The sequence below is a fragment of the Tetrao urogallus genome (assembly GCF_951394365.1).
Source record: "Tetrao urogallus genome assembly, chromosome: 1".
NCBI classification, from domain to species: Eukaryota; Metazoa; Chordata; class Aves; order Galliformes; family Phasianidae; genus Tetrao; species Tetrao urogallus.
In genome coordinates, this window is record NC_136813.1 from 7,511,417 (window position 1) to 7,538,955 (window position 27,539).

The 27,539-nt window shown below is 43.0% G+C and overlaps 1 protein-coding gene across 1 annotated transcript in view; it reads right to left on the minus strand.

Moving 5' to 3' along the window:
- The window catches only part of ME3 (malic enzyme 3), a gene marked incomplete at both ends in the record, with an annotated part of 113,929 nt that extends 86,845 nt beyond the window's left edge, over nucleotides 1-27,084 (minus strand). Inside the window, one exon of the mRNA XM_079549739.1 lies at nucleotides 26,896-27,084. Coding sequence (XP_079405865.1) covers nucleotides 26,896-27,084 — 189 coding nt within the window. The remainder of the gene's footprint in view (nucleotides 1-26,895) is intronic.
- Nucleotides 27,085-27,539: the final 455 nt, after the last annotated feature.

Below are 27,539 nucleotides of genomic sequence, written 5' to 3' on the forward strand. Positions count from 1 at the left end.
CACAGGACATTAAAATCCTACTTTTATATCCCTTAAGCAGCAAAGTATCAATGTCAGCTAAAAAAGAAGAAACAAACTTTTTAAATAGCTTGAGTTCAATCTCTAGAAATCAGTCCTCAACCCCTTGAGCTCATACCTTCAAACACAAGGACAAACTTGCTCTGAGAATCATAGAATAATTTGGATTGGAAGGGACATTAAAGCCCACCCAGTTGCAACCCCTGCCATGGGCTGGTTGTCCCCCAGCAGCTCAGGCTGCCCAGGGCCCATCCAACTGCCTTGAGCACCTCCAGGGATGGGGCACCACAGCTCTCTGGGCAGCTGTGCCAGGGCCTCACTGTCCTCTGAGAGAAGAATTTCCTCCTTACATCTAGTGTAAATCTTTCCTTTTTTAGTTTAAAGCTATTCCCCTTTGGGCTATCAATACTAGACTGTGTAAAAAGTCGGCCCCCCACCCCCCAAAGTTTACTTCAAGTATTGGAAGGGCTCAGTGAGGTCTCCCCAGAGCCTGCTCCTCTCCAAGCTAAACAAGTCCAGCTCTCTCAACCATTCTTCATAGGAGAGGTGCTCCAGCCCTCTGATCATCTTAGTGGCCCTCCTCTGGGCCCACTCCAACTGCTCCACATCCTTTTCGTGCTGGGGGCCCCAGGCCTGGATGCAGTGCTGCAGATGAGGGCAGAGCAGAAGGGGACAGTCACCATCCTTGCACTTGATCCTCTTTCTCCATACGTTAGGTTCACGTGGGCCCACTTTTCAAGCTTGTCCATGTCCCTTTGGATGGCATCCCTTCCTTCCGTCATACCAACTCTTCTGTCTGTCTGGGGCAGCAGGTGAGACAAAGACCCAAATGCAATGCAATTCACTGAATCAGAATCTCCCTTGGTTGTATCAGCGTGTGATGGAGCCACAGATTAATTTAGGTAGAAGGGGTCCTCTAGAGGCCACCTACCCTCTGCTCATGGCAGGTCAGCTGGCTCAGGATCATTCAAATCAAGTTTTGTGGCTCTTTTGTTTCCACTTGTTTTGTTTTGTTTAAATAACAGAATGCCCAACACCAAACACAAAACATGCACTGTTACCCAGACCTGGCAGGCTTTGCAAGGTGACCTGAACTCCAGCCTCTCTCATCCTGATGAAGCTCTGCACTGACCCTCGCTGCTCGCGGCTCTGCATCTTTGTTCGGCTGCCTGAAGGAACCAAAGCCAAGTGTCGCCCAATGCTCCCTCTCCTGTCTCCTGCTGCTTGCTTACTGCTGAGGGCAGCAGAACAGTGTCTGTATGTGAATTAACCATAATTATCACAATGGGACCCCCACGTCACATATGTTAGACAATATAATTATGGAAGAAATTTTCAATTTGCATATTCTCCTTTTGTTTCATTTTTCTTCAGATTACTAAAACGTTCAACTGGTTGGGCTCAGTGATCTTATGTTTACGCACATATCCCTTGGAGGAGGTTGGATTTGTTATTTAAAATTATTCCCTCCATTCTTGATCTTTCTAAAAATATATAAATGTGTAAGTTTCTTCCTTCTGCCACATTTTTAACTCTCTTTTCGTTATTCTAGCTTGTTAATTTTGAGCTATTCAAATAAAAATCCCTGTACTGTGGCAACAGGAAGGAGAGAAGCAAACAGCAGATAGCTGGGTTTTTATTGTACTTAGTGACTAAGAGCAAAACTTTCTGAAAAAGATGAGAAAATGAAACAAAAATGAAGGAGCTCAAACATTTCAACTTGACCAAAAGTTGGAAATGTGTAAAAAAAAACCCAAAAAACTCTCAATGAAAAGCTTTGAAAGAGATTTGTTTTAAAGTAAAATGTTTCAAACAGCGAAATAAATAAGTGAGACCCTTGATTCAGTTCTCACATTGGAGTGAGAAAGGAGTATTTCTAGCTGTTTCTATTCACAAATGCATTGGGTTGTCCTACTGGAAAAACTGATGAACATTCTCAGCCGGTTTCAGGCCAAACTTGTGTTCTTGTGCTTTGCCACAAACCAGCAGAGACCCACAAAAAGAATTCCAGATTGAGTTCCCTGGCTGCAAATGGGGTGAATTATGGCAACCATAACACAGGCACCAACTACTGTCTGGAACACAAAAAACCAGAAGACCCAACCATGGTGACAAACAGCCAAGACAGATGAAAAACCACACACAATCCAGGGGCTCTGTGGATGAAGAAGCTGGGAAGCACACACACTGGGGGGCTGCTGAGTCATCTGGAATGTGAAACTTGATGTACTGAGGAAACAGATTGTAGAATTGTAGAATTATAGAATCAAGGTTGGAAAAGACCTACAAGCTCATCCAGCCCAACTGTCCGCCTGTCACCAATAGTTCTCACTAACCATGTCCCTCAACACGTCTAAATGTTCCTTAAAAGTGTTTCAGTCAAAGCTGGAGGACACTTTACCAGGGCTATGTCCCCTCCAGACTGCAGACAAGCTCTGCTGGTCCTACTGGTCCCCAGTGGTGCCTTCATGAACGCTGTCACAATGAAGAAAATGCTGAATGCTATTGCCATAGCCAACCCAACTCCACTACAGCACTCAGGTCACTCTCATATATCATCTCCACCATTTACACTGTGTAAACCTCACAATGCTCAATGAAGGGAGGGGGTTTTCCTTCCCTGTATTTCCCCAACCAGCAAGTTTTTTTTCCCCTTGGTTCTAGCTTTCCATTTTGTTTTCTTTCACATTATCTGCAAAACCAAAGTCAGTATGAAAGGGCTCAGGGATACTCCTCAGCAAAGCCAGACAGCAAAGAAACACTCAGTAAGATTAAATACAGGGACTGGGAGCACAGATGTTAAGCTAAGTGATGGGCAATTTAGATAAGATATTAGGAGGAAATTCTTTGCTCAGACGGCAGTGAGGCCCTGGAGCGGCTGCCTGCAGAGCTGTGGTGCCCCATCCCTGGAGGTGCTCAAGGCCAGGTTGCATGGGCCCTGGGCAGCCTGAGCTGGTGGAGGGCAACCAGCCTATGGCAGGGGGTTGGAGTTGGATGGTGTTTAAGGCCCCTTCCAACCCAAAGCATTCTGTGGTTCTGTGAGCATTTGGGTTTACTCCCACAGCTCTGCAGTAGTAGCAATAAGCCGAGGCTGCAAGGTGAACTTGCTGGCCTCACATCCATTCTCACCAGCTGATAACGGGCCCACAGAGCCTGCAGGGCAGGCAGGGCCTTCAAGATACGTGGAAACTTCAAGCCCAGGCTGTGGCAGCACAGCTATTTATTCACACTGAATTAAATCTAGGCTCACAGAAAATAGACATGCACTGTTTCCTTCAGAAAAAAAAATAAAAATAATCTTACACAGATTCATTTATTTATTTTTAATTTAAACGTACAAACATTACTGAAAAGACCGGAAGGCTTCTCTAACTGCTTTGCCACCATGATATTGTTTACTCTTTAAAATTGCTATTTGTATGGAAATTCTATCATATCGAATTATTAGATATGTTTTGAAGTTGTGGTACTCTCGAAATTACAGCTTTGGTATATAAAAGTAATTTCCATTGCAGAGCTGTGCTGTAGACATCACTTTAGAATTCTTATTTTCTTATGAAGTGAGAAAATTGACTTCATAGAGCAGCACATTTCAAACTCATTTTCTAGCTCTACTTCATCACACCAGGGCTTTTTAATATAAATTCTCCATTCTCTCTATTAATAAAGTTCTCATTCATTTACCATGAGAATTTGAGCAACTGTTTCAAAATCAATTACTTTTAAGAAGTCACTGATGCACTAATTCAGGTGATCACCCTGTGTGGCTGTAGGAGAACCTGTTTTTCCGTTGTTGATTTTTAACTTCAGTTTGATTCAATTCGACTGGGGAGGGGGGTTGGACTATATGGACTTGAGGTCCCCTCTAACTCCTACAAATCTGTGATGTTGTGACTCAAAATTAATCAGGTTCAAAGGGAATCCACATCTCCTCATTGCATGGTTCTCTCACTGGAAGGAATGGTTTTGCCATTCAAAGGATCATGAAGGCTTAAGCATTTCTAATGAAGAAAGTAGAAAATTTGATAATAAAAAAGAGATTTCCACCCTCTTTAGCTAGACCTAGTGATTGGTCATTTCTCTCTGTAACTCCCTGAAAGGAGGTTGTGGAGAATGGAAGTCAGCCTCTTCTCCCAGGTAACAGCAATAGGACAAGAGGGAATGATCTTAAGTTGCACAAGGCTTAGGTTGAAAACATTTCTTTGCAAAAGGAATGGTAATGCCCAGGGAGGTGGTGAAGTCACCATCCTTGGAGGTATCCAAGAACTGTGCAGATGTAGCACTGAGGGACATGGTCAGTGTGCATGGTGGGGACGGGCTGATGGTTGGACTAAATGACCTGAGTGGTCTTTCCCGACGGTAATAATTCTATGATTCTATGATTCTATGAGCTTACGAGGGGAAGAAGAGGGAAGGGGAAGAAATCTTTCTTCTTTTAAGTACAGTGATGCCAACTTAAAGCTAGGAGGTTCCTGAGCTGCTGAAGACAGGAAGCAATGCATGCTTGCCTGTCCCCATTTTTCTGTATGCAGCTGCTGTAGGCTACTGTAAGAATAGGATGCTAGAAGTAATTCACAACGCACAGACATATCCAAGCAGCAACACTGTCCAACTATCTGAGACACAAGAGAAGGCAGGATAAAAACAGCCACTTTGCTGGCAGAATAGAAAAAAGCCCCAATTCAGTTCAGGTTTCTCGTGTTTCTTTCATATTGTTTCTTGCTGTGGGGCTCTCCGCAGGCATCTTTGGCTCTGATGCTCCCAGGCCAATTCACTGCAGATCCAAGGCAAGTGCCAGGAGATCTTACCACAAAGTTTGAGCAGTAACTGGAATTTTGTAACTATCCAACAGCAGCTTGTAACCAGATCCCCTAAAAAGGCAAAAGTATGTTCTGGTAGTTCATAAAGCATTGGGAATGCCTCAAGCAGTTGCACATCATGGAATTGATTCCTAAAACCAACAAGCTTGTGCTTTCTCTACAGTAGACTTTGCACTGAAGTGTTCATTATGCAGAGGGAATTGGACTTCCTAAGGGCAGAGCACTGGGAATGAAGTAGTGGAATCTCTGAGATTTCTTCACTTTTGGATTTTTCATTTCCAAGCTGTGGAACGGGGGAAAACAAATCCAAGGGTGGGTGGAGGGAGAACATAACAGAGTCAGCTTGACCAGCCAAGCCCTGCTGATGAAGCCAAGCAACATCTAGCATCAGTTACTGGCCAAAATTCCCTGCACTGACTTGAGCATGTTCTGTAACTGAGATGCACATAGCTCCAGCCACAACAGATAGCCAAAGAAATCATCTTAAGCATGGTGCAGGTAGTGCTATGGAATCCCTGAGGACAGGGATACATGTATAAATGGCTTTAGATGAGCACACTCTAAGGCAATAGAATAGGAAAGAGGGTGTTTGAGGTACGAGACTGCTGGAGTATAATGCTGCTGTTACTGCAAGGCTATCCAGAATGAAATTTTACTCTACAGAAAACAAGGTGAAACAGCTCTATTGGAGATGTACACAGAGAACACTCAAATGTATCAGCATGACTCTGATAGTTCAGTAGTAGGGGAACTTCAACCAGAGAAGGACTGTACAAAAAGGGGCTCTGTGAGACGTCTCCAAGAAGAGTGGCCATGCACAAGCACCCTATGGAAAAAACAACATAAAACCCATTGCACCCTGCACTCCAATGTGTTTATATGCAGCCAGCTAAAAGCACTTACTGGATTTATGCATGCTTCCCTCATATAAACAGTCAAAACAAATGTCTTACAAACCCTACAAGGTAGAAATTAAAATGCAGTACCTCTTGAAGAACGCTTAATGCATCTAAGAATTGAATGCCTTTCTGAAGTGCTAAAGTTAAATACAGAAAAAGTGTGCTTCATTCATTACCATGCCAGAGGTATCCTAAACTCTCCCCAAACTCCTGATAATGCTTCTGAACTGAGTCTTGCTAAGCATTAAGAGGCAGCTGGCTTTACTTGGGGGTTTAATGAATGTGATGCGTCTCCAGAAATGTCCCAAAACTTTCTATTCACTTTTCATAGAGAAACATTTCTTCTCTGTAGAAAGGAGACTTAATGGCACTCAACAAATTAGCAGTGTCCAGGACTCACAGATGCCGAAAATTCTCCAGTGTTCACTCAGAGCCCAAATCAGCAAGGTCCAACCACTGACGAAGGGAAAGTTTTGAAGCAACATAGAGCTAATTTTCACATTCCTTCTGAATTTGGGTCATTAACTTCACGATATCCATTACCTCATTTCTGAACACAACCCACGACATTTCTGTTGACAAGGACCTTTCTTTTGGAAGGAAGATGAAGAACAATTTATTAAGGGGCTACTTTTTGGAGGTCCATCAGACTGATTGTCTTGGATTTGGGATGTCTTCCACCACTTCCTGTTGCTAATGATGTTCCCCAGGGGTCAGAACCAGGTCCAGGCTAGACTAGGTGATCTCCAGAGGCCCATTCCAGCCCCTGAAGTTCTGTGATACTGTGAAATATTTTAAATAATAAAGTTTGAAAACTGAAAAGATCAATACACATGAATAAAGTCATCTGCAATTACCTCCTCAATGGTTATTATGAAAGCTGAGAAACACCAGTCCAAAGGAACAGCCTCCACTTGCAAGTACTCAGCAAACGCATTAACCATTTCTGTATCACCCATATGCGTTGCTGTTCTCATCAGAATTACAAGCTCCTGGCATGTGTCAGTCACTCCAGTAGAGCTTTGCAATGCCAATCATTACACTCAGAATAAAAATGAATAAGCTTTCAGAGTCGCAAATTGTTCTTCAAATACTGGAAATTTTTGTTGTTTCTAGACCATTCAACCAAGCTGCAATTTGTGGCTGTAATTCCTTATGATTCACCAGTGCTGAGGTAGCCCACGAGAAATATAATTTTTAAAGATTTCCTTACAAATTTGTGGGTGGGAAATCCCCATTTGCTGAATGCATGCTTTTCAAGTCTGACTCAGCTTTACACTAGTGTGAAAATCAGCAAGCAGCTGTCATACAGGCCACAGAAAAGATGCAGACGTATAGGCTTGGGGAAGTAGAGTTGTACTGACACTCGAATAGATCACAACACTTTTTGATATTCTAAACTTTTAGGCGCCATTTTGTAAGCCTTAATAAAGCAAGACACTGTAACAGAAAAAAATAAAGAGGAAGCAAATAATTTAATTTAATTGTACATCCTATTCCAAAGCAACATACCAGCATGACCCAGTACATCATCAGGGACAGTGAAGCAATTTGAGATGCATTTCACAGAATCACAGAATTGTAGGGGTTGGAAGGGACCTCCAGAGATCATCGAGTCCAACCCCCCTGCCAAAGCAGGTTCCCTACACCAGGTCGCACAGGTAGGCATCCAGGCAGGTCTTGAACATCTCCAGAGAAGGAGACTCCACCACCTCCCTGGGCAGCCTGTTCCAGTGCTCCGTCACCTCACTGTAAAGAAGTTCTTGTGCACATTTGTGCGGAACTTCCTATGCTGCAGTTTCCGGCCGTTTCCCCTTGTCCTGTCTCCGCTCACCACTGAAAAGAGTCCGGCCTCGCCATTCTGCCCCCCACACCTTAGATATTTATAGACCAGGATCAGGTCCCCTCTCAGTCTTCTTTTCTCAAGGCTGAACAGACCCAGTTCACTCAGCCTTTCTTCATAGGAGAGATGCTCCAGGCCCTTCACCATCTTCGTGGCCCTCCGCTGGACTCTTTCCAAGAGATCCTTGTCTTTTTTGTACTGGGGAGCCCATATTTGCATTTTTGCATTTTAAAAATAGAATTAGATACAGGTTCTAAGAAATTCTACTTCTATCCTGAAGCAGTTCGTGCTGGAATTCATGCACCAGACACTAACCAAGAAGCCAACAGAAGAAATGAGCATCTAGGGTCATCTAAGTAAAAAAAACAAAAAAGACAGTATGAAGCTAACTGGCTGAAAAACTGAAATAGTAATGTGAAACAAAAGACTACAGGTAAGGTAAATCACTCACACAATTAAAACCCTTGTCCGTATTTTGAGATCTAAAGAGAACTTTGTTAATAAGAACAAAATTGTGTTAATATGGAAAGTAGAATTGCAGTTTTCATGCTAAATTATATGTAGGGGAATAATTAAAAACATGTACAACAGCTGCTGATTATTAAACATGGTAACTACCAATATTACATTTTAATTGAAAACCCATGATGCCTCCCAAAAACACCAAAGCTTTTACAGCAGTCACTTGTTGTATTGGTGACATTTGGACTGGCCATTTGGGAACTACGACAGCCTGCTTTAGAGGGTAAGGATTTAGCAGTATGGATGCAGACTGTGCTACCTGGCCTTGTGGCAAAGAATGTCTCGCATAGATTTGTTAGTACACATACTGCTTATTTGTATTTCATTTGGGATTTCTAGATATTCTACTAAGCAGGAATCCAGTACAACACAACATTCCAAGCAGCCCCATCCACAGAAAGTGTTGACTGAAGTGTTACCATGAGACAGGAATGAACTCCTGCTACAAAGCCTGCTTAAGAGACCGTAACCAGCTTATGAATGCAAACATTTAATTATATCAGCAAGAGTAGCTCACACAGCCAAACAGACCATCAGCTGTGGTTTTAAATGAACGTTGGGATGAGTTTGTCAATTAATATCCTAACGAAGGCTGCCAGCAGCCAAACAGTTGAGATCTGACAGATAACCTGCATGTTGAGATAAATAAGGCATCATATTTGATTTTGATTGTAGAGATTAAGCCTAAAACCCTTGTAGGCATCACACCCAGAAAGCTCTAGCCAATTACAAATGACTTCTGGCCACCACTTCCCCAAGAGCTTTTATGTTATTAATCTCAAATAATTGTCAAAAGGTTCCAAACACCCCTTCTATCACCATCGCACCACCAAAACTTGATGTCTGACAAAACACAGTGAAGACAAACAAATATTTCCAGGGGAAAATCCTCAACTGAAATCAAGCATGTTCCTCATGTTTTTCTAGACGTGTTGGAAGGTTTGGCAAACTGTGAACGATTACATCACAGTTATGTTGAGATCCAGTGGATTGTGGCAAGAAGTGTCTGGATTAAAAAAAAATTCTTCTTCCTCTCTTCTTCTCTTGTTATGAATGGTTGAAATGGTTGCCAGATGAATAGAAAATTTCTAAAACCTTAAACTTAACTGTAAATTCCCACCCCATTTTAAGTTCTCAGAGGGGAAGAAGAGGGAGTGTACTATGGGCCAGGGCTGCTGGGATCTCATTTGTGATTTCACTTCTTCATGTTCATCATCACACCAGCTTCTGCCGTGGGACCCAACCAAATCTTCTGTGTAAGGGAGACCATGGAACAACAGACCCATTTATTCTCAAGTGATTCTTTAGCTCTCGTTAATCCAAGGTAGATTAATTTTAACCAGGAGGATAGAAACCAGAACACTGTCAGCATTAGCAGACAATCTCCTTTTTAATGTTGAATTGAAAGAAATAGCTGTGTTAAATCCATCAGGTACCACACAGTAATGTAGTGACCAAATATTTAAGTAATCCCGTGATTAGTCTGGAGTCCTGTCTTTTGGAAAATGTCAAGGGGCAGCACTCAGTAATTGCGTACTCACCCACAGTTTTGCTAGACTCCAGAATATTTTCTAAAGACACGAAGAGTTATGACATAAAATTTAACCTTTGTTATTTTCATGTACATGGAGAATATCCCAGTTTTAATTTTTAGGGCTTTGGCTCTGCTGCTCAGCAGCTTCCACAGCCTGCATGGCTTCACTGAATGTGTATAGATGTCTCATTTCTAGTAGATTTTGATTATGATCAAGAAATTTGAAGGCAAAGAGAAAAAATACACCTAAGTAATGACTAAAATGAAATTACAGAATCATAGAATGGCTTGGGTTGGGAGGTCTCTTATAGATCTTCTCATTCCAATCTCACTGCCATGGGTTGGTTGCCCTCCACCAGCTCAGGCTGCCCAAGATCCCTTCCTAGATGGCCTTGAGCACCTCCAGGAATGAGACATCCACAGCTTCTCTGGGCAGCAGTGCCAGGGCCTCACTGCCCTCTAAGTAAATAATTTCCTCCTAACATTTGATCTAAATCTTCCCTCCTTTACTTTAAAACCATTCTTCTTTGCCATATCACCACGAGACCACATAAAAAGTCAGTCTCCCTCCTGCTTATAAGCTCTCTTTACGTACTGGAAAGCTGCAATGAGGTATCCCCAGAGCCTTCTCCAGTCTGAACAATCCCGACTCCTTCAATCTTTCTTCACAAAACAAGTGCTCCATCTTTCTGATCATCTTCAAAGCTCTCCTCTAGACTTTCTCCAACAGTTCCACATCCTTCCTGTACTGGGGGCTTCAGCTCTGGATGAAATACTGCAGATGGGGCCTCATGAGGGCAGAGGAGAGAGGGACAATCCCCCCCCCTTGCACTGCTGCACCCTTCTGTTGATGTAGCCCAGGATAGTGTTGGCCTTCCAGGCTGTGGATGAGCACTGCTAGCTTGCACTGAACCTTTTTCTACCAGGACTCCCAGGTCTTTCTCTGCAGAGCTGCTCTCAGTGAGCACTTCTCCCAGTCTGTACACATATCTGGGATTGCCCCAACCCTTGTGTAACAGCTTGCATTTGGCCTTGTTCCTCATGAGGCTCATGTGGGCAAGCTTCATGCATTTCTGCAAGCATTTATCCGAATTTATCCTATTTTCATGTATTACTCATAAAGAATAACCTATTACAAAACGGTTACTTTAACACTAGAGTCCCAAGCAAGACTGGGTGTATTCATTCTACCTTTGCTCTCCTGCGATATATCAGTAAAGTGTAAGAGAATGATCCTCACCCTGACTTCAGCATGGCACAAGATTCCTGGACGAATTTGCTGCAGAGGGCTGCTGACACAGAATGAATGGGGCATCTTTGAGCCAACAAAGTGTGCTGCACTGCAGCTACAGGGCATTTTATACCTGAAAACTAGGCAGAGTTCACTCCCATCTCCAATGTAAAGCATCAGCGTAGCTTTTCATCATTCTGAGCGTTTCCATTTGGTTTAAAGATGTATAGCAGTAAACTCACTGGAATAAAAATGTTATAAAATAAAGATTTCAGAAACTGAAATACTTTTCTAAGTGCTGCCATAAAGCTAGGTTCAAGGCTTGCTTTATTGACTGTCCTAAAGCCCCTAGGGAAGGTTTATCCCCTAAAGCCCTATAGGGAAGGTTTCCAGGGTGATCAGGCTGCTGTGACTGCAGAAAGCTACCAAATACAGTCAGAGCTCCACAGTAAACTCTTACATGCCAATCTGCTGTGGGGCAGCAGGTCCCTGTGAGGTTCAGATGCTTTTCTCTCAACTATTTTCCCAGAGACACACAATGCCTACAGAGGAGGCAACGTGTTTCTCCCCAGAAGAGTCTGCTCAAGGACATTGGAATTTCATGAATAATCTGAAGTTGGGCTGTTTACCAGAATAAGTGAACAGAGAGAACCAGGTCCTAGGAGTGCTTAAAGCCAGCTCAAGTACAATATAAATACAGGCACTACACCAAATTGCTTTTGGTATTACTCTTTTCATTTTATTAGAAGACAGAGATTTTTAATTCCCACCTCTTTATCTTAGTGTTATCTTCAAATCCTTTTCCGACAAGAATCTCATATTCAAAACAAGGTTGTATTGATGACATGAAATATTTTGGATTTCTCAGAAGTATTGCAAATTACACACAGAAGGTATGTTCAGGCTTAAAGCTATGAATGCATTTCCCTAAGCCTTTCCACTCGTGATCTACATTCAACATTTGTAAAAGAAGAGTGCTAAAAGAAAATGTGCAAACACATCCAGAATGTACTGTTTGAAACTCAGCCTTTGGAAGCTGAGCTATTGCTTTACAGAGACGTTTTTACATGGAGGTGCATGAAGTGATGGGCTAACACACAAATGGACAAACATCGTTTTTCCTCCAGCAGAATACCATAAAAAGAACGTGGGTTAATGGCTGATAAGAAACAGTAAATGAACCGATGCCTGCTAAATGGATTGCTTATATGACAAGACATATTCAGTTTCTCAACCTCTAGGTTTGACAGAAGATAAGAATTTGCCTTCGAATGTTCTTTAAAAATCATGAGTACAGAGAGGCCAGAAGAATTTTAGCAAGATGCAAAAGATGCTGATATTTTGCAGATGGGAATAGGAACACCTCTTCCTGCAAGAGAATCAGAAGGTTTTAATTTCAGAGAACAGCGGGGGTGAATTAGGACTCAGCATAAAGAGGCCAGAATCTGCCAGAAATCATTGTCTAGGCACACTCATGTGCTTATGAAACAAAGCAGTTTCAGAGAAATATCATGTGAAGTTCTACTTTGATGAGTACCCAAGTTATACTAAAACTGTCCAGATCCCGTTGGAGAAATATAATTTGTACTTTTTAAAATCTTATTGCAGATTACAACGTTGCGATGAGTTACAGTGCACCAGTGCAAATGGTTTTAAAATAGCTTTCTATTAAATGCAAGATTATAGAATCAGTTACCCCTCCATCCCATTTATGCAGTTCTCAATAAAAACATCTGCATGCAAGTTGTCCTGGTGCTTGTGTTTTCCCCAGTAGAAGGAAGCAGCTCTGCAAACTCCAAGTTTACCTGAATAACTTGAATTAAAAATTACTTTTTCCTCCAGAAGCCACCAATTTCTACACTACATTTGTCTTAGAAGACCGTAAGACCCAGCATGAAGCAAACATTCTGAGCTTTTTTCCTCATAGAAAATCCATTGAGGTTTTACACACAAACCAGGTCATCCACATTCATATTATTCACAGATCTCTCCACCAGTGAATTCTCCCACCAGATCTCAGAAGAATTTATGGGTCCTGCATGTCATTCTGAACACACTGTCAGGAATACACCCTGTTGTATCCCAGCTCCTGACTCTCAGTACAGCATCTAAATTCCAGAAGGATCAAAAAACAATCACACAATGTTGCTGATCTCAACATTTTTTTTGTCAAGGACTGCACAGTCTTTCTGCTTTTGAATGGCCTTGCATCTTGAAAACAGAGTGAGTCTGCCATAGCTGCAGGCTTTACATTCCTTTTGTTCTATTTTGCAGACAACACTTACCATGTTCCTTCTGACTGCTACATTTGGATTGGTTCCCCCAACTTCCCAAACTGAGGAGCAAGGGAGCTGGGCAAAGATAAGTAGAAACCAAAATGGCAAACATATCAGAATATTACGTTTTGTACCAAGACAAGATGAATCAAAACCCAACATCTATTTCTGGGTTACTGCGCATCCACAGGAGGGAGAAAGGTCTGAGTTCCATTTCTTGGGGTAGACCCCAGCTCCAAACCCTCTTTAATCAGTCATACTTCAATCAAATGCAGTGACATCAAAGGTGGGAAGGACAGCTCAAACTCCTATGCTAGCATTAGAGAATGCAGGATGAGATTGACAAGGATCAGTCATAATGTCTCAGGCCTAACTTATGTCTTTTCTTTCATCCAATATGCTTTTGAATTAAAAGAAGAAAATGAATCAATGAAAAAAAAAATCCATATCAACACTGCAAAGCTGAGAGTAAATTTATAGCACTTAAAAGCTTTGACACCTGAAGAGACTGTTGTCACTCTGTAGACTATTATTTGTTTTCAGTCTTTTTTTGGTTAAGTTTTTTCAGTTTTTTCTGTTATTTATTCAGTAAAGCAGATGTCAACTGGAGACACTGTAAGTTGTCTGAACCTCATTCTACAAGTCTAGTTAGTTTTTAGAGTTGTTTTTCTTCTGTCTGGTACTCAACGATACTGCAATATTATCCTTGTTTTATTTCTCTCTTCCTCTGAATGCAGAGCAGAAATGCATCACCTTCACTTTACAGCCCAGCTGTGCTCCTGTACTGCCACTTCTTGGATAGACTTTGGCCAGAAGACACTGAAATATTCAGTCTTACAGCAGAGGGATACTAAATCAAAAACGTATGCCCCACTTCAGCAAAGCACTTTCTTAAATGTTATGAAGCCAGTAAGACAACAACTCTGAATACTTTACAGCAAAGGGCTGCAATTACTCATTTGTTTCCCATCAAATTCAATCTGCTTTGGATCTAGTCCTAGACCATTGCTGGAAGGTGTCATTAAATAAAATGAGAGGAAAATGAGGCCAATAATCTCTTGATTTCTAAGAAATCACTGGCTGCAGCATCTGCCCAGTAAGATGGTTAAGCAGCAGGAAGAGCACACTACACTCAGCTCTCTGTCCCACTAGTTTAAAGCATGAGCATTCAGCTTACCTTATTTCTCCTTGAATTATTACATTAGCAATGCAGACAAAGTAATTACCTCAGATGTATGCAGGTTTGTAATATACACGATGTGACTGGAGGTTTTAAATCGCCCCACAATAAAGACAGAAATTACAAGTGATTAACTAAGCAGATTAATTAAAAAAAAAAAGATATGCAAGTTCTAGGAATATTTTTTAATTTTAATCAGCTGAACATCTGCTTGCCAGCAGCTTGTTTTGTACTTCACTTTTGGGAAATACTTGACAAAATGCATTTCATTTTATAAAATGTTGTCTGTTTGATGGGAGGTATGGGACACAGCAGTTGGTATGTAACGTGCTTTAACATGCTATGGTTGAGATCACTGCTGGCAGAGATAAGAGGAGCTATAACATGGCAGCTGACCAACTGGCTCTGCAGAATGAATAGTGAAGAATTGACCTGGAGTGAAAAAGTATCATTTCCACTTCAGGCTTAACTTACAGAAAATTATTGATGTAAGTGATGTTTCTACATAATAGCAATGTTTTTTAATTTGTGGAGCAATAGTATCTTTAAAAATTCTATTACCTTGTTCTTTCACCTAGCATTTGTGTATTACCAAACACACAGATTTGCTCTCTAAAGGATGAAATTTCAGATCTACTCTCCCGTATACCAGCATCTCAAGGCACATTTATCATTTCCACCTAGATCTTTCTTTAGGGGATAAAAATGTATGGGCTTTGCCTTTTGCCCCAGGAACATCCAAAAGCTGCCTCAGAGCTACAGGCTTCATGCAGAGTTAATCTGTGAGTGGATGTAACATCCAATGCGTCCAGAAGATGATCAGCAACTCGGCATATGCACAGATTATATGCAAAGCAGATGCAAGATGCATGGCAATTCCAGATGTGGCCATAGTGCACATGTGACTCAGCTCCATCTTTTCCAGATGCAAGTTAGTCTCAAGAGCTACTCAAGTCAGACCCTCCTCACATGCACAGCCCAGCAGCAGCAGGAGTGTGCTGCAGAAACTTGCAAGGGCACAGCAAGCCAAGCACAGGCTCAGCACATAGGTCTCACCAAGGGGTACTTCATCTCTCAGAGAAAGCCTGCTTGCAAACCTAAGAACCTTGCAAAGTAACACAAACTCTTGATAGGAGAATGTAAGCTCTTGGCATACAGAATATTTTAGATACTGCTTTCCAGCATATTAAATTATACATTTTACAGTAAAGTTACAAGTGTCTCAGAAAGGTGTCTGATGTCTCCCTTTTGTGTTTGCACAATACCTATCACCACAGTGCACACATAGTGCTCTGAGAAATGAATGGCATTGCAAAGTGGAGATCTTTCAACCTGCTCTGACGATCGCCTGCATTGAGATGGTGTCACTACATCGGTGACATTCTTAAGGACCAGCCTCAGAAGCTCAACTGCCTCAGGGTAAGGTTATATGAAAAGAATTATTAATAGCTTTTCTTCAGATTGATTTCAATTCTTTGCAGCCCTTTTGGGGGAGTTGGTTTGCATTGAAGAATGAAATCCTGTCCTTCCCTCTCAGTCACTGTGATAGAGCTCTCAGTATGTAGCCTGCATAAACAAAAGAAGAGAGATTTAAATGTTACTCTCAGCCACAAACTGTTAGTACTTCTGTGCTAAAGTAAGCAAGTTATTGTATGGAAGAACTACTACTGATCACTGATGGAGCCTGAGTAACTCTAGACTTCTGCTCTGCAGTTCTGATGCATCAGGGAGAGCAGAAAAGGGAAGTGGAAAAAAATAATTATCAGACAGTTTTTACCAATACAGATCAGAGTGCAGCTGATCAGATCTTTGAGATATGGGAGCCAACTTATGAAAGACACATCAGCATCCATTACACATGAAGGGGTAATATTCATGCATGGAAACACACATCCCTTTATCCAACATTTCAACTCTGAAGAAGACGAAGATTGTAGAAGGTGCAATTTGTTCTATTCATTCCCATAAATTGGTATTTGAAACCGTATCCAACTTATATCCCTTAGTTTCGGAAAACACCCTTGCTGCAGTCAAAACCCACAGGGGGCCCAGGCTGGTTCCCTGATCCTCAATCCCACCTCTCCCAGTGAGCTACCTGCTGACATGCAGTAATGAGCTACCAGAAGTTTGCTGTGGAAAAGCCCCTTGGGACACTGAAATCTGGGCAGTCAAACAGCTGTGGCTGCCAACACCACTATCCACTGCCATCAAACTAAACCACACATCTGCACTGACCTGAAGCCTGCACCAAATTCCAAATCTTCAGAAAGATGAAAAACATGGAGACTTTGGCATGTATTTGATAGGGCAGTACATTCTGGACCCAAGGAAGTTCAGCATTTCAATATGTACATACAAACAAAATTATTGAGATCCCAAAATTACCAAGAAAGTGAAAGAGCAGGGGCTCACAGGACTTCAGGTAGATCTGGTTTGGGGCCCAGATCAGCGTTCGTTGCAGTCAGCTCAGACCTCAGTGCAGTCTGGCAACACTAGGAAAATGAAAACCTGCAGAGGACTGACCAAGTGACTGATTTATCAACAAGACTGAGGTTTATGTCTCCCACAAGCACACATGATCCAGTGGCACAGCTCAGAGATCAAACAACAATGATGCCAAACAAAGACTCTGAGAAGGACATGAAAGGTTTCAGCTACTCCTTGCTTCTTCAATTTGTAACCACACTCTCTGCTCTTCTTCCCTTCACCAACACTGTTGAATATCAGGGTTCTGTGAACTGCTTTACTCCTCTGATGAAAATAAAAGGTTAAAAGCACCCACTTTACTGAATTTGCTGTTCCTCAGGAAACACTGCTTGAACAATTTTGCTCTGCATTACAAATTGCAGTGCAAATATTACGGTCCTGTAAGTTAAACAAGATTAATATCCCTTATTCCCTGCTGGAAATCCTAATAAATGCTACAAGGGTTTTCAGCTTTGCAGGCAGTGAAACTGTTTGATTCTCATATACTTTTTATATTTGGCTTCAGTGGGAAACTCATTTTGCAACTCTACCAAATGCCAGTTACTCTCCTACAAGCAGAGCAGTACAGCTGCCAGTCAATGGGACGTTTGACCTTGCATAGCAACCTGAAAGGCACTGGTACAGAACAACGAGATCTGATTACAGTTGCACTCTCACCGCCAAATCCATTAAGGCTTATCTTTAAAATGTAATTAGCTCTTAACAAGTGGCCAACACACCAGAGGTATTTTCCAGCAGCAGCCAGACTCTAGCCGCTCCTTTCCAGCACTTCTGCATCGCTTCTTTTCTATTTATATGACAAAAGATTTAGTTAACTGTATTTGAAGTTATAACACATTAAACCCAAAACACCTACTTGCCTTTAGGGAGTGCAGCCCAGCTCCAGTATCAGCCATGCATTCATTCTGGTTTCAAAATTCCAGTTACCTTTGACCAATGGACATATGGAAGGTCATAATTCAAAGGCACTTGGGTAAGTTTTATGAAGATGGTACAAGGACTCTGCAGGGCAAACCCAAGCTCTCCATGCTGTCTCACTTAGTGCACTTGTTTTTTGTTCAGCATCTCTTGAGAAGAAGTCCAGTATTCCTTGCCTGCAAGCTGGAGAATTGCTTTTGGCATTGGAAAGTCAACAGAACACTTCATGTTGGTTGCCCCAGAGCTCAAAAGGAAGATGAGCATGGACAGATGAAGCAAAGATAGAGTATCACAAAGTGGAATTTCACACCACACCATCTTTAATCTCATCCTTCCGTGACCAAATAATCTCCCATTCCTCAATTTTAGCAAGGCTGGATGCAAAGCTGACAAACCAGTGGAAAGCCCCCCAATGGGTTAAGCCTACACCACCTTTTGAAAGCCAAACAGCAGTGTTTAGGGAGACCTCTGTGCCATACCAAACATTTTTTTTCCCTGGATATAAGCTTGTAAAAGCTGCTGGCATCAGCACACGAAGTGAAAGGCACGTCACACGCATCTCCCTCTAATAAATACCACTGCACATCACAACCTAGGCAGTGTACCAAACTTAAGGGTTGCACATGTGAAATGAAAAACAAGTCCCACTGGTACGTGCACTGAAAATGCTCCAAACTTAAAGGCAAAAAATACTCCCACCACTTTTATTATTCTTTGAGCAACCGAGTTTGTGTTTGAACATGGTGTACTTGAGAAGCGTGTAAGATGCCAATGTCAGCAAAATCCCTAGTGAGTATAAAGTAGCAGACTCTGCAGAAAGCAAGCCATCAGCACTGGGATCAGCATTAACTTCTGCTTTGGAAGACTTCTGTAGACACATCTATATGGAACATATGATTGATCTCCCATTCATTGCTTCCCACTGCTTTCACCCAACAAGCCAAGCTGTCCGCTAAAGGCAGAGGGAAGAATTTTTAATTCTTTCTCATGTCCTGATCATTCCATACATGTTCAGATCCTTATGCAAAAATCCCATCTCTCACCCAGAAACCAACGAAACTGCCAAATTATTCTGGTGGAACTATGAGTATTTCTCATAGTTGGAGATTTCACTCTGTGATACTCTGTCTTTGCTTCATCTGTCCAAGCTCACCTTCCTTATGAGCTCTGGGGCAACCAACGTGAAGTATCTGTTGACTTTCCAATGTCAAAAGCAATTCTCCAGCAACTGTTCTACAACTCTGCTGAATTCATACCTGTGGGGAAGAGCTTATACATTTTTAGATTATATTTAGCTTTTCACAGGATTCAGACTTACTACTGCAGCTGGCAACTGTTGTCATTCGGCTCATTTTATGGCCAGGTTTAGACACCTTCATGAAAAGGAAAAGAAGGGGCCCTTGTCCCTCCAACAACTGTGATATGAAGGTCCGATTTAGAGAAGATGTGGTTTTGTGTCAGCAATTAGCTATAGACACACAAGGCAACATGAACACATTTAGCTACCTCTAGGGTAAGAAATGGCTCACCAGAAAAAAAGTGGGTTTTTTTCTTGTTTGGTTGAGGTTTTTTGTCTTTAAGTTGAACCAACAGATCGGATCTGATTGGGGGATATGAAAAAATTGCTAAAAGAGGGGCTATGAACATCAAAATCCCTTTGTTCACATTCTTCTCCCCTCCATCTAAATCAGCTGGCCTACTGACAAACATGCCCCTCCCTCCAGCCCCTGCCCTCGCTTAGACCACCCTGAAAACAGAAACCCTAGTAAAGCAGACACTTTCAAAAATGACATTTCATTTGCAGCTAACCATAGTTAAGATTACCTGCAAGTTTAACATCAAACCCTAGAAATGAAGATTAAACAAAGCTTAATAGCTTCTGTAATGAATGTAACCACTCGGGGAAATGACAAATCCATTTGCCAAGCCAAAGAGTTAAAGTTCAAGATGCCTTGTCCAGAACACTGCTGTATGTGAAATAACCAACTTCTTCCTCTGTTGCAAAACACAGTACGGCCCTAACTGCGTGCTTTATGAGGCTGAACACAGTTAATCCATACGGACATATTACAAAACAGCCTTATCACTTTATAAACTGGACACAGAAAAAAAATGCTGACCTTTTATACAGAATATAGAAATTCACTGAAAATTCAGTTCCATAGAACATCAACCCCTTCTCAACATGTTGAAACAAGAGCTGCAAAGGGAAGCAAAGCAGAAAGGTCTGATTTACAGAAAACTTTGGTGTTGGTGTTATTTTCTTTGTCAGAACCAAGTCTGCTTAGTTTACAGCCGAGCTTTGTGTATGGTATGGAGAACTATAAAAAGCTTTGCGGTTAGAAAATAAAAGAGAAAATATTATTAAGCTGAAAATATCTAAGTCATTCATCAGAATGTCATGCTGTCTGGGGAGAGATAGCAAGTGTCCAGGCCTCAAAGAGGAGGTTAAAAATCAAAAGCATGCTCATGTTGCACTGGACGACATGGTTCAGTGGGAAACAGTGGTGGTAGGCGGACAGCTGGACTGGATGATCCTGGAGGTCTTTTCCAACCTTAGTAATTCTATGATTCCATGACTCAAAACTCCCAGGGTAATTAAAACAGCCATTTGTTTCTTCGTTCTCTTCAAGTGGATTGAAACCAGCGAAGTAACACAGATGTTTTCAGGCATAAGTCCTAACTGTGCAACAGCACCAGGGCACCAGACCCTCAGCAAGGTGTGCCTACGGAAGGGCAACATGACTTATGTTCCAGTTTATTTTCTTATTAAAGGGAAAACTAATCGGTTACTTTAAGGTTCAGCAGAGACCTAGGAATTATTTATGGATGCGAGGAGGGGAGTGTGAAAATATAAACAGAATATGGCAAAAATATTAGTGCTGTGCATTATTATGAAAAACTATTTTTATTGTGTTGAATCCCATGTATTGCACTCTAAATTTCTGTAATTCTTACATCCCATGGCATGCTGCACACAAGCTCATTTATAGAAATTGTGTGCTGTGCTTGATTGTGTCAGCAGATGAAATAGAACAGAAGCAAAGTATATGCAACTAGACAGAGTAGATTAAAGGTCAAACTATGCAACTCAGGTCATTTAGTGAATGTATAAAATGAGCTTCCCTATCCAAGTCTACCACAAGCCTAAAAAAAAGCCACTTTTTACCCTCACTAACTTCAGTATAACTCAAGTGACAAAGCTGAGGCAAAGCAGAGTTATTTTTATATAAAACTCTATCAACATGATACCTAAAAATAGAGGAATTACAATTCACTGCTCCTCTTACTAAGGCAGAACTCTGTAAGAAAGGTGACATTAGTCTGTAGGTCTTTCAGGTATTTAGGTCCCATCCACTAGGGAACACTTCACAGAACATCCTCAGTTGGAAGGAGCCTGTAAAGATCAGAGTCCAACTACCTGCAAGAAGAGACAAGAGCATTGAGACCCAATAGTCCAGACCCCGGGCAAGCAGCTCCTTACGCCAGCAGGCTTCAAATCAAAGCAATGAAGTTGCTGACAAGCTTCCATTTCTTGATTCTGATAAAGTGCTGGGTTCTTTGAAGACCTCACCTTTCCTTTTCAGCTCTGAATTAACACTGGTAACAGCAGATAAGTGTACCTCTGGAGGTGGCCACCAGAGAAGCCAAAGACGAATTCAGTTTATGTTCCATTTATTCAAAATCAAGTCAATCTGAATTTGTTCCAGGTCATCCTCTGCCACAAAACACTACAAAGATGCTGAAATATATCTCTGTGAGAACCCAGCTCATATAGCACCCTGCTACTCATGCAGGGCAAGGCTTGGAGGCAGTGGAGTGAGGAGTGCTTACAGGACCATTCCCACACGTAAGGAACTTACTCTTACCTTCAGTATCCAAAGCAATCAGCTGGAGGTTTGCCATGCATTTCACTGGATGCAATAAATGGGAATGCTGAACGAGCTGTAACATTCAGCCCTGGATCTATTTTAAATGCGCCAAGATCAATTTTCACAGTACTGACTGAAGAGTTCATTAGTTAAATGTAATTCTTACCCAAGCGTCAAAAGAAGCCCAGTCCACCCAATGAAACAAGAGCTACGGGCAGCCTTGGCTCTGCCCTTACACCAAAACACATGTGGTGTTAAGAATTAAGTCTTCTCTTAGAGAAACCATAAGATAGAAGGAAAGCAGCATAGGCAGCTGCCAAACTCACAACATTCCACAATTTAAAGGCAATTTTAAAGGCATTTTTTATGGTATGAACTGCTCAGCGAACAAGTACTTCGGTCCAAGTCACATTTTATTCCTTTTAGTGTCTTATGGTGGCCACAAGCATAAACCCAGCACATATAAAATCTGCCTGAGAGGTACTTCCAAGCCCCTCGTAGCATTTACAGGCACCAAAGGCAAAACAAGTACTGATGTTTTTGCAGGGTTGTGATTCCATGAACAAAAAGGCAGAGGCACTCCACTCATCTCAGCAGCATTAAGCTGCTTCTGCTCTTCCAAACTTTTCCACGTTAGCTCTACTCTCAAGGCACTGACAGGATCCCAAAGAAGAGAGCAACTGTTGGCAGGAGATGATGCTGGGGGACAGGAAGGCAGAGGGCTGCCTGGTGCTGCAGTAGTAAGAGGGGCTGGGCTCCAAGCTGGGGAAGCAAAGGGACTATTGCAAGCTGGTGCCAATATTGGGAGCACCAACAGACTTACTCTGGGCTTGATTTGATGACCAGGCTATTATCTCACAATCCCAAACTGGAAAGGACATGCAAGAATTACTGAGTCCAACTCCTGGCTCCACACAGGACCACCCAACATCCAAACTATTAAGAGTGTTGTCCAAATGCTCCTTGAACTCCAGCAGCTTTGGGCCATGTCAGGTCCAGGACAATGACTTTGCAGAGAAGTTCATCTCTTATGATTTTATTTAGGATGCACAGTACTTGGAAGATAAGTCCATTACATTACAGTAATGCTTTTACGTTTTCTTAGCATATTTCATCTATAGATCTTGAAACATTTCATGTCATCTCTATGTCATCTCTATATCTCTAAGCAGGGACAGTGACAGATAATGAGACAATGAACTGAATCTACTGAAGCTACACATTAAACCTGAGCAATGTGCTGCAGATTGCCTGCTTGAGCTGGGGTTGGGCCAGACAGACTCAGAGGTCCATTCCAAGCTCGACTATCATGTGATTCTGTGAGTAAATAGCACAGCTAAGTAGGACATCTTCCCCTGCACCCTCCGTCCTTCATTATTTTCTGTGTGGGGACTCTCTAGGCCAAGTGTGTCTTCAGTGTATTTAAGAACCCACAGCAAACAAAACCCAGAAACCAAGCAGAAACCCAACCACAAACAGGAAGACCACAACCAAAACAGCAACAATTCACGTTTGGTCTCCTTTAAACTTTGCTGAAATACAGACTCCTTAAAAAAAAAAAAAAAGAGGACAGTCTCTAAACTCTGCCCATCTCACACTCTTACACTGTAAAACATGAGCAGATGGGAAGTCGACAAATGCTGGGAGTCACACAGCCACTCAAAATCCACAGTGGGTAAATGTCTACTGAGACTGCTAACCAGCCAACAGGAAACTTTAGTTGTAAGAATATAACTATCTGGATTTAGGGAAAAGATTTAATAATTTGAAGGAAGAATCTGCCTTGATTTGACCTTGCCAACAGGCATTTCAGATGCACTGCCCTTGTACTAGTTGCTAATTTTGTCTAAATGCAATCATTTCACTAATCCAGCTAATTTTAGGATGATTTCTTCCACGTGCAAGGCTGTATCACCTCGTCTCAGCTGCAAAGGCAAATTACTGACACCATGTTCAAAGAACCCTTGATTTGTGTAATTCTGATCCCCAGAAAGCTGAAGGACACACCAACCTGCATCTCAATGATGTGTGCCGTGCCACAGTAGATTTCAACTCTGCTGCAGAAGCCCACAGCAATTCTTCAGAAAGTTTCATTCTTACAGCTGCAGACTGGTAATTCTGTTTTGATAATTCATTATGATGCTTTCCATAGTGCATAGCGCATAAAAACATACAAAGCGGATAAGATGTGCTAAGGCAGCTGCTAAGATAGTTCTTCTCAATGCTGTAGACAGGCTTGTGTCCCAATGGGTCATAATGGGTACTGCTGCCCTGGCAGCAGGTCTGTTACCTAGACATGGCCAAGGCTTTCAGTAAATGGAACCAACGTGCACTTGGATCCCCACAGTGTGGTCCCACCAGTTCTCTGCGGCTGATGTTTTAAAAAATGTTCAGCATTTCCAATTTTGCAGCATTCAAAGGCAGGAAAGGAACTTCTTTACGAGACGCTTGATTAAAACCTGTGACAAGCTCTTCCTTCCTGTTATTTCTGTGGCTGTTTTGTCAGCTGAGAACAACTGCAATTGCCTTTTAGGACCACAGTCATCCTGAGAAGAATGCTGAGAATTCCCAAGACCTGCCCTTGGATCACATGGGCTGTAATAGTCCAAAACACAAGGAAGAGCTGTATTGGAGTTACACAGAAACATGCAGTATGTTCATCAGCACAGAGGAAGCATAGATGCTTCTGTCTTCCCAGCATCTTCCTACTGCCACATGATTTAAGCTACATGACTTCCTTGCACATTACCTTCCCAGTGCAAAGAAAGTCTGAGACATAACTGATAATTGAACCAAGTCCCAGGGATGGAACCCAACCATGCCTTAACTGAAAGTCAATTTTGTCCTCTAAATTTTCCCCAAAGCATCCTAGTCAAGAAAGATCTTATGCAGAATGCACAGACTGGCCAAATAATTCAAGAACAGGAGAAAGTCATTTGCTATCTCTGCTTACTATAGTGCTTGTATTTCTTACAAATCCAACTAACTACAGAGTAAACAATGAGCTAAGAAAAGAAATAACTGCAAACTTATGTCCACCAGCAGTTTTTCCTTTTTCCTTCTCAGGTAGGTCTGGAAAACAGATGAGCTTCTCAGAAGACAGCTTCCTTTTACAGGTTTTGAGGGTACCTGAGAGGACCTGGCAGCAGTGACTTCAACATCTAAACAAAAGCAACTTTGACATAGCAGTCAAGGAAAGACTTGGATCAATAACCTCACACTGTTAATCCATCTGTGGTTCTGCTGGAGGGATTCAGTCAACTTTGTTGAATAAACCGCCACATATTTCATAGTTTTAGACTGACTCTTTAAGCTTCACACAGAAGCCATTGAGCAGCCAGTGCATTGAATAGAGCAGCAGAACACGTGCTGCCCAGTGTCTCTCCAAAAAACATTTTCAGACGTTCTGAGGAAGATGTGAGGACTATCCTCTACAGAGCAGCCTTCGATCAGATGAAAACTTAGATAAAAGCAAGGTCCATTTCAGACAAATGGCAATGACCCCCAGCAACTAGAGATATAATCAGTAGTTGCTATGTGATGGGATCACAATAGCTGAAAACCTGTCAATTCTGGCTTACAGCACTGCAGCAAGGCAGAACAAATGGCCATCAATCATACCTCAACCACATACAGACTGGTTGAACTATCCCACCTCAGCTGAATGCTGAATTCCTTATTAAACTGTTATTATTGAACTGCAAAGAACAGCAAAGAGAAGCCTGTTTGGAAAAGTTTGGGAAGAGCACCTAGATGTTTACTGTAATGATAGTTACATAGGGGCACCATCTCTCTACGTGTATCTCTTACCATAGATGTCAGCCTTATCCCTTCTCACTAGAATGCTCTGAAGATGACATATTGATGGCTGTCTGGCCTGTGCTGACACAAGAACAAAACATTAACAACAAACATCCAGGTGGGAGAAACAGAGCACACCAGAATTTATTTTACCTCCAACAGAAGTAGTTTTCTTTCCTTCTTCCACGCAGACCAAAATTCCAGTTAAAGAGAAATGCTGCCTTTCAGTGATGGGATGAATGCTTTAGAAAGGCACAAAATGAGAGATTTTTTTGGAATGTCCTTCCTTGGAAGTGAGATCAATTTAAGAAATGTGATAGATCCCCACAGTTATATGTTATCATTTTATTACATTGAGAAATAGTCAAAGTGTTAATGTTTCAGTTCAAGCTGTTACATATAATGCCACTAGAAACATTAGCTATGTTATTCTCCAACTACCATTGTATGATGAAGAGAACAAGGCAAATACTGAAGAAAAAGCTCTCCAAACCATGTAAGCAACAATAATTCATCAGCATTAAGAGCCAGATGGAAATTCCTCTTCTCTTCAGCCTTGCAGACATTTATCGTCTAATGATTCAAAGAGACTGCCTATAAAGTAGCTCCATATTCAATAAAATCCTGTGTCATTGTGCACCTCTGTCCTCTGGGAATGCTGCAATGGCATTTGGAGACGCCAACTACACAAAATAGTAGTTGTAATCCAGTCTACGGCCCAGAGAATGACACAGGAGGCAGATCAGTAGTCACAGCCCCATCAGCTATCTACACCGTGCTGCAGATTTGAAATACTGAAATATACTAGGCTGGTATTGGGTTTTTAGGAGAAGTGCTCTCTTTTGACCCTTTCTCCCTTCGTTCACTGGGTGACTAGAACAAATGCTGAAGGCCAACCCAAGCTCTTCCAGCACTACCAGCACCACAGCAGCAGTGGGTGGATGGAAGCGAGGAGGTCAGCTACGAAGGACAAAGTCAGCACCAAACCAGAAGGCAACCCCTTGCAACTCGCCTTGAGCTCTGTCCAGTTTGACACACTGCGAGAGAGAGGTCCTGAGCATTTCCCAAGGGCTGGGCATTGGGGATGGACACGGATGGAAATATGGATAGTCAGGGCATCCACTACACAAGTCTTCTTCCAACAGCCCACAGATAGCCACCAGCACATCGCACGGAGTATCTCAAGTTGGAAAGGACCCACAAACATCACTGAGCCCATCCGATGGCTCCGTGCAGGACCACCCAAAATCCACCCCTACATCTGATAGAGCTATCCAAACCCAATGAGCTCCGGCAGCTCGGGGCTGTGCCCGCTGCCCCGGGCAGGCTGCTCCATGCCCACCTCCCTCTGGAGCAGTCCTTCCCTCACCGCCAGCTGCCCCTCTCCAGACACCCGCCGTTCCCTACCCAAAACCTCACGTCGCAGGATGACACCGGGCCGGCACCCCGCCGCCATCACCCGGCGTGTACAGGGCGGTGTGAAGCGGCACCTACCTTGTTGAGGTGGGGGTTCCTGGTGATGTCGTAGCCTCGCTTTTTGACGGCCAAGGCCTCGCGGCGGACAGCCGGGCTCCCTCCCGCCGGGCTGCCGCTGCCCCGGGAGGCGCCGAGCAGCAGCAGCCTCCTGCCGGCCCCGGCCGCCCGCAGCAGCCGCTCCGCCGCCCCTCCGCACAGCGGCCCCATGGCTCGGACCTGCGGACGGGGACGCGGCGTCAGCGGGCACGGGGAGCGAGGGCGCGGCCACAGGGCGGGACACACGCCCGGCCCGGCCCGGCGGCGGTCCCCGATCCCCGCGATGCCCCCGCTGAAGCGAAAGGAAACCCAGGAAGCAGATCCCGGCCCGACCCCGCGGCGGCCGCCCCTCCTCCGTTACCTGTTAAGGGCTCAGCCGCCGGCGGGGGAGGAACGGGGGTGCCCGCCTGGGCCCCGCCTCCACCGGCTGCCTGAGGACGGTGGACGGCCGGCCCCGCAAGTGCACGCGTGGAAAGACATCATCGTCCCGCACGTTCATTTCTCTGGCGTTCTCCCCAGGTGCTGCCCGCCACGTACCTGCGAGTGAGGCCTTTGCTGGAGCCGTGAGAGCAGCGTTTTCGGAGGAGCTGACAGGCCTCTCGCCCACACCAAGCTGAAGAATGAAG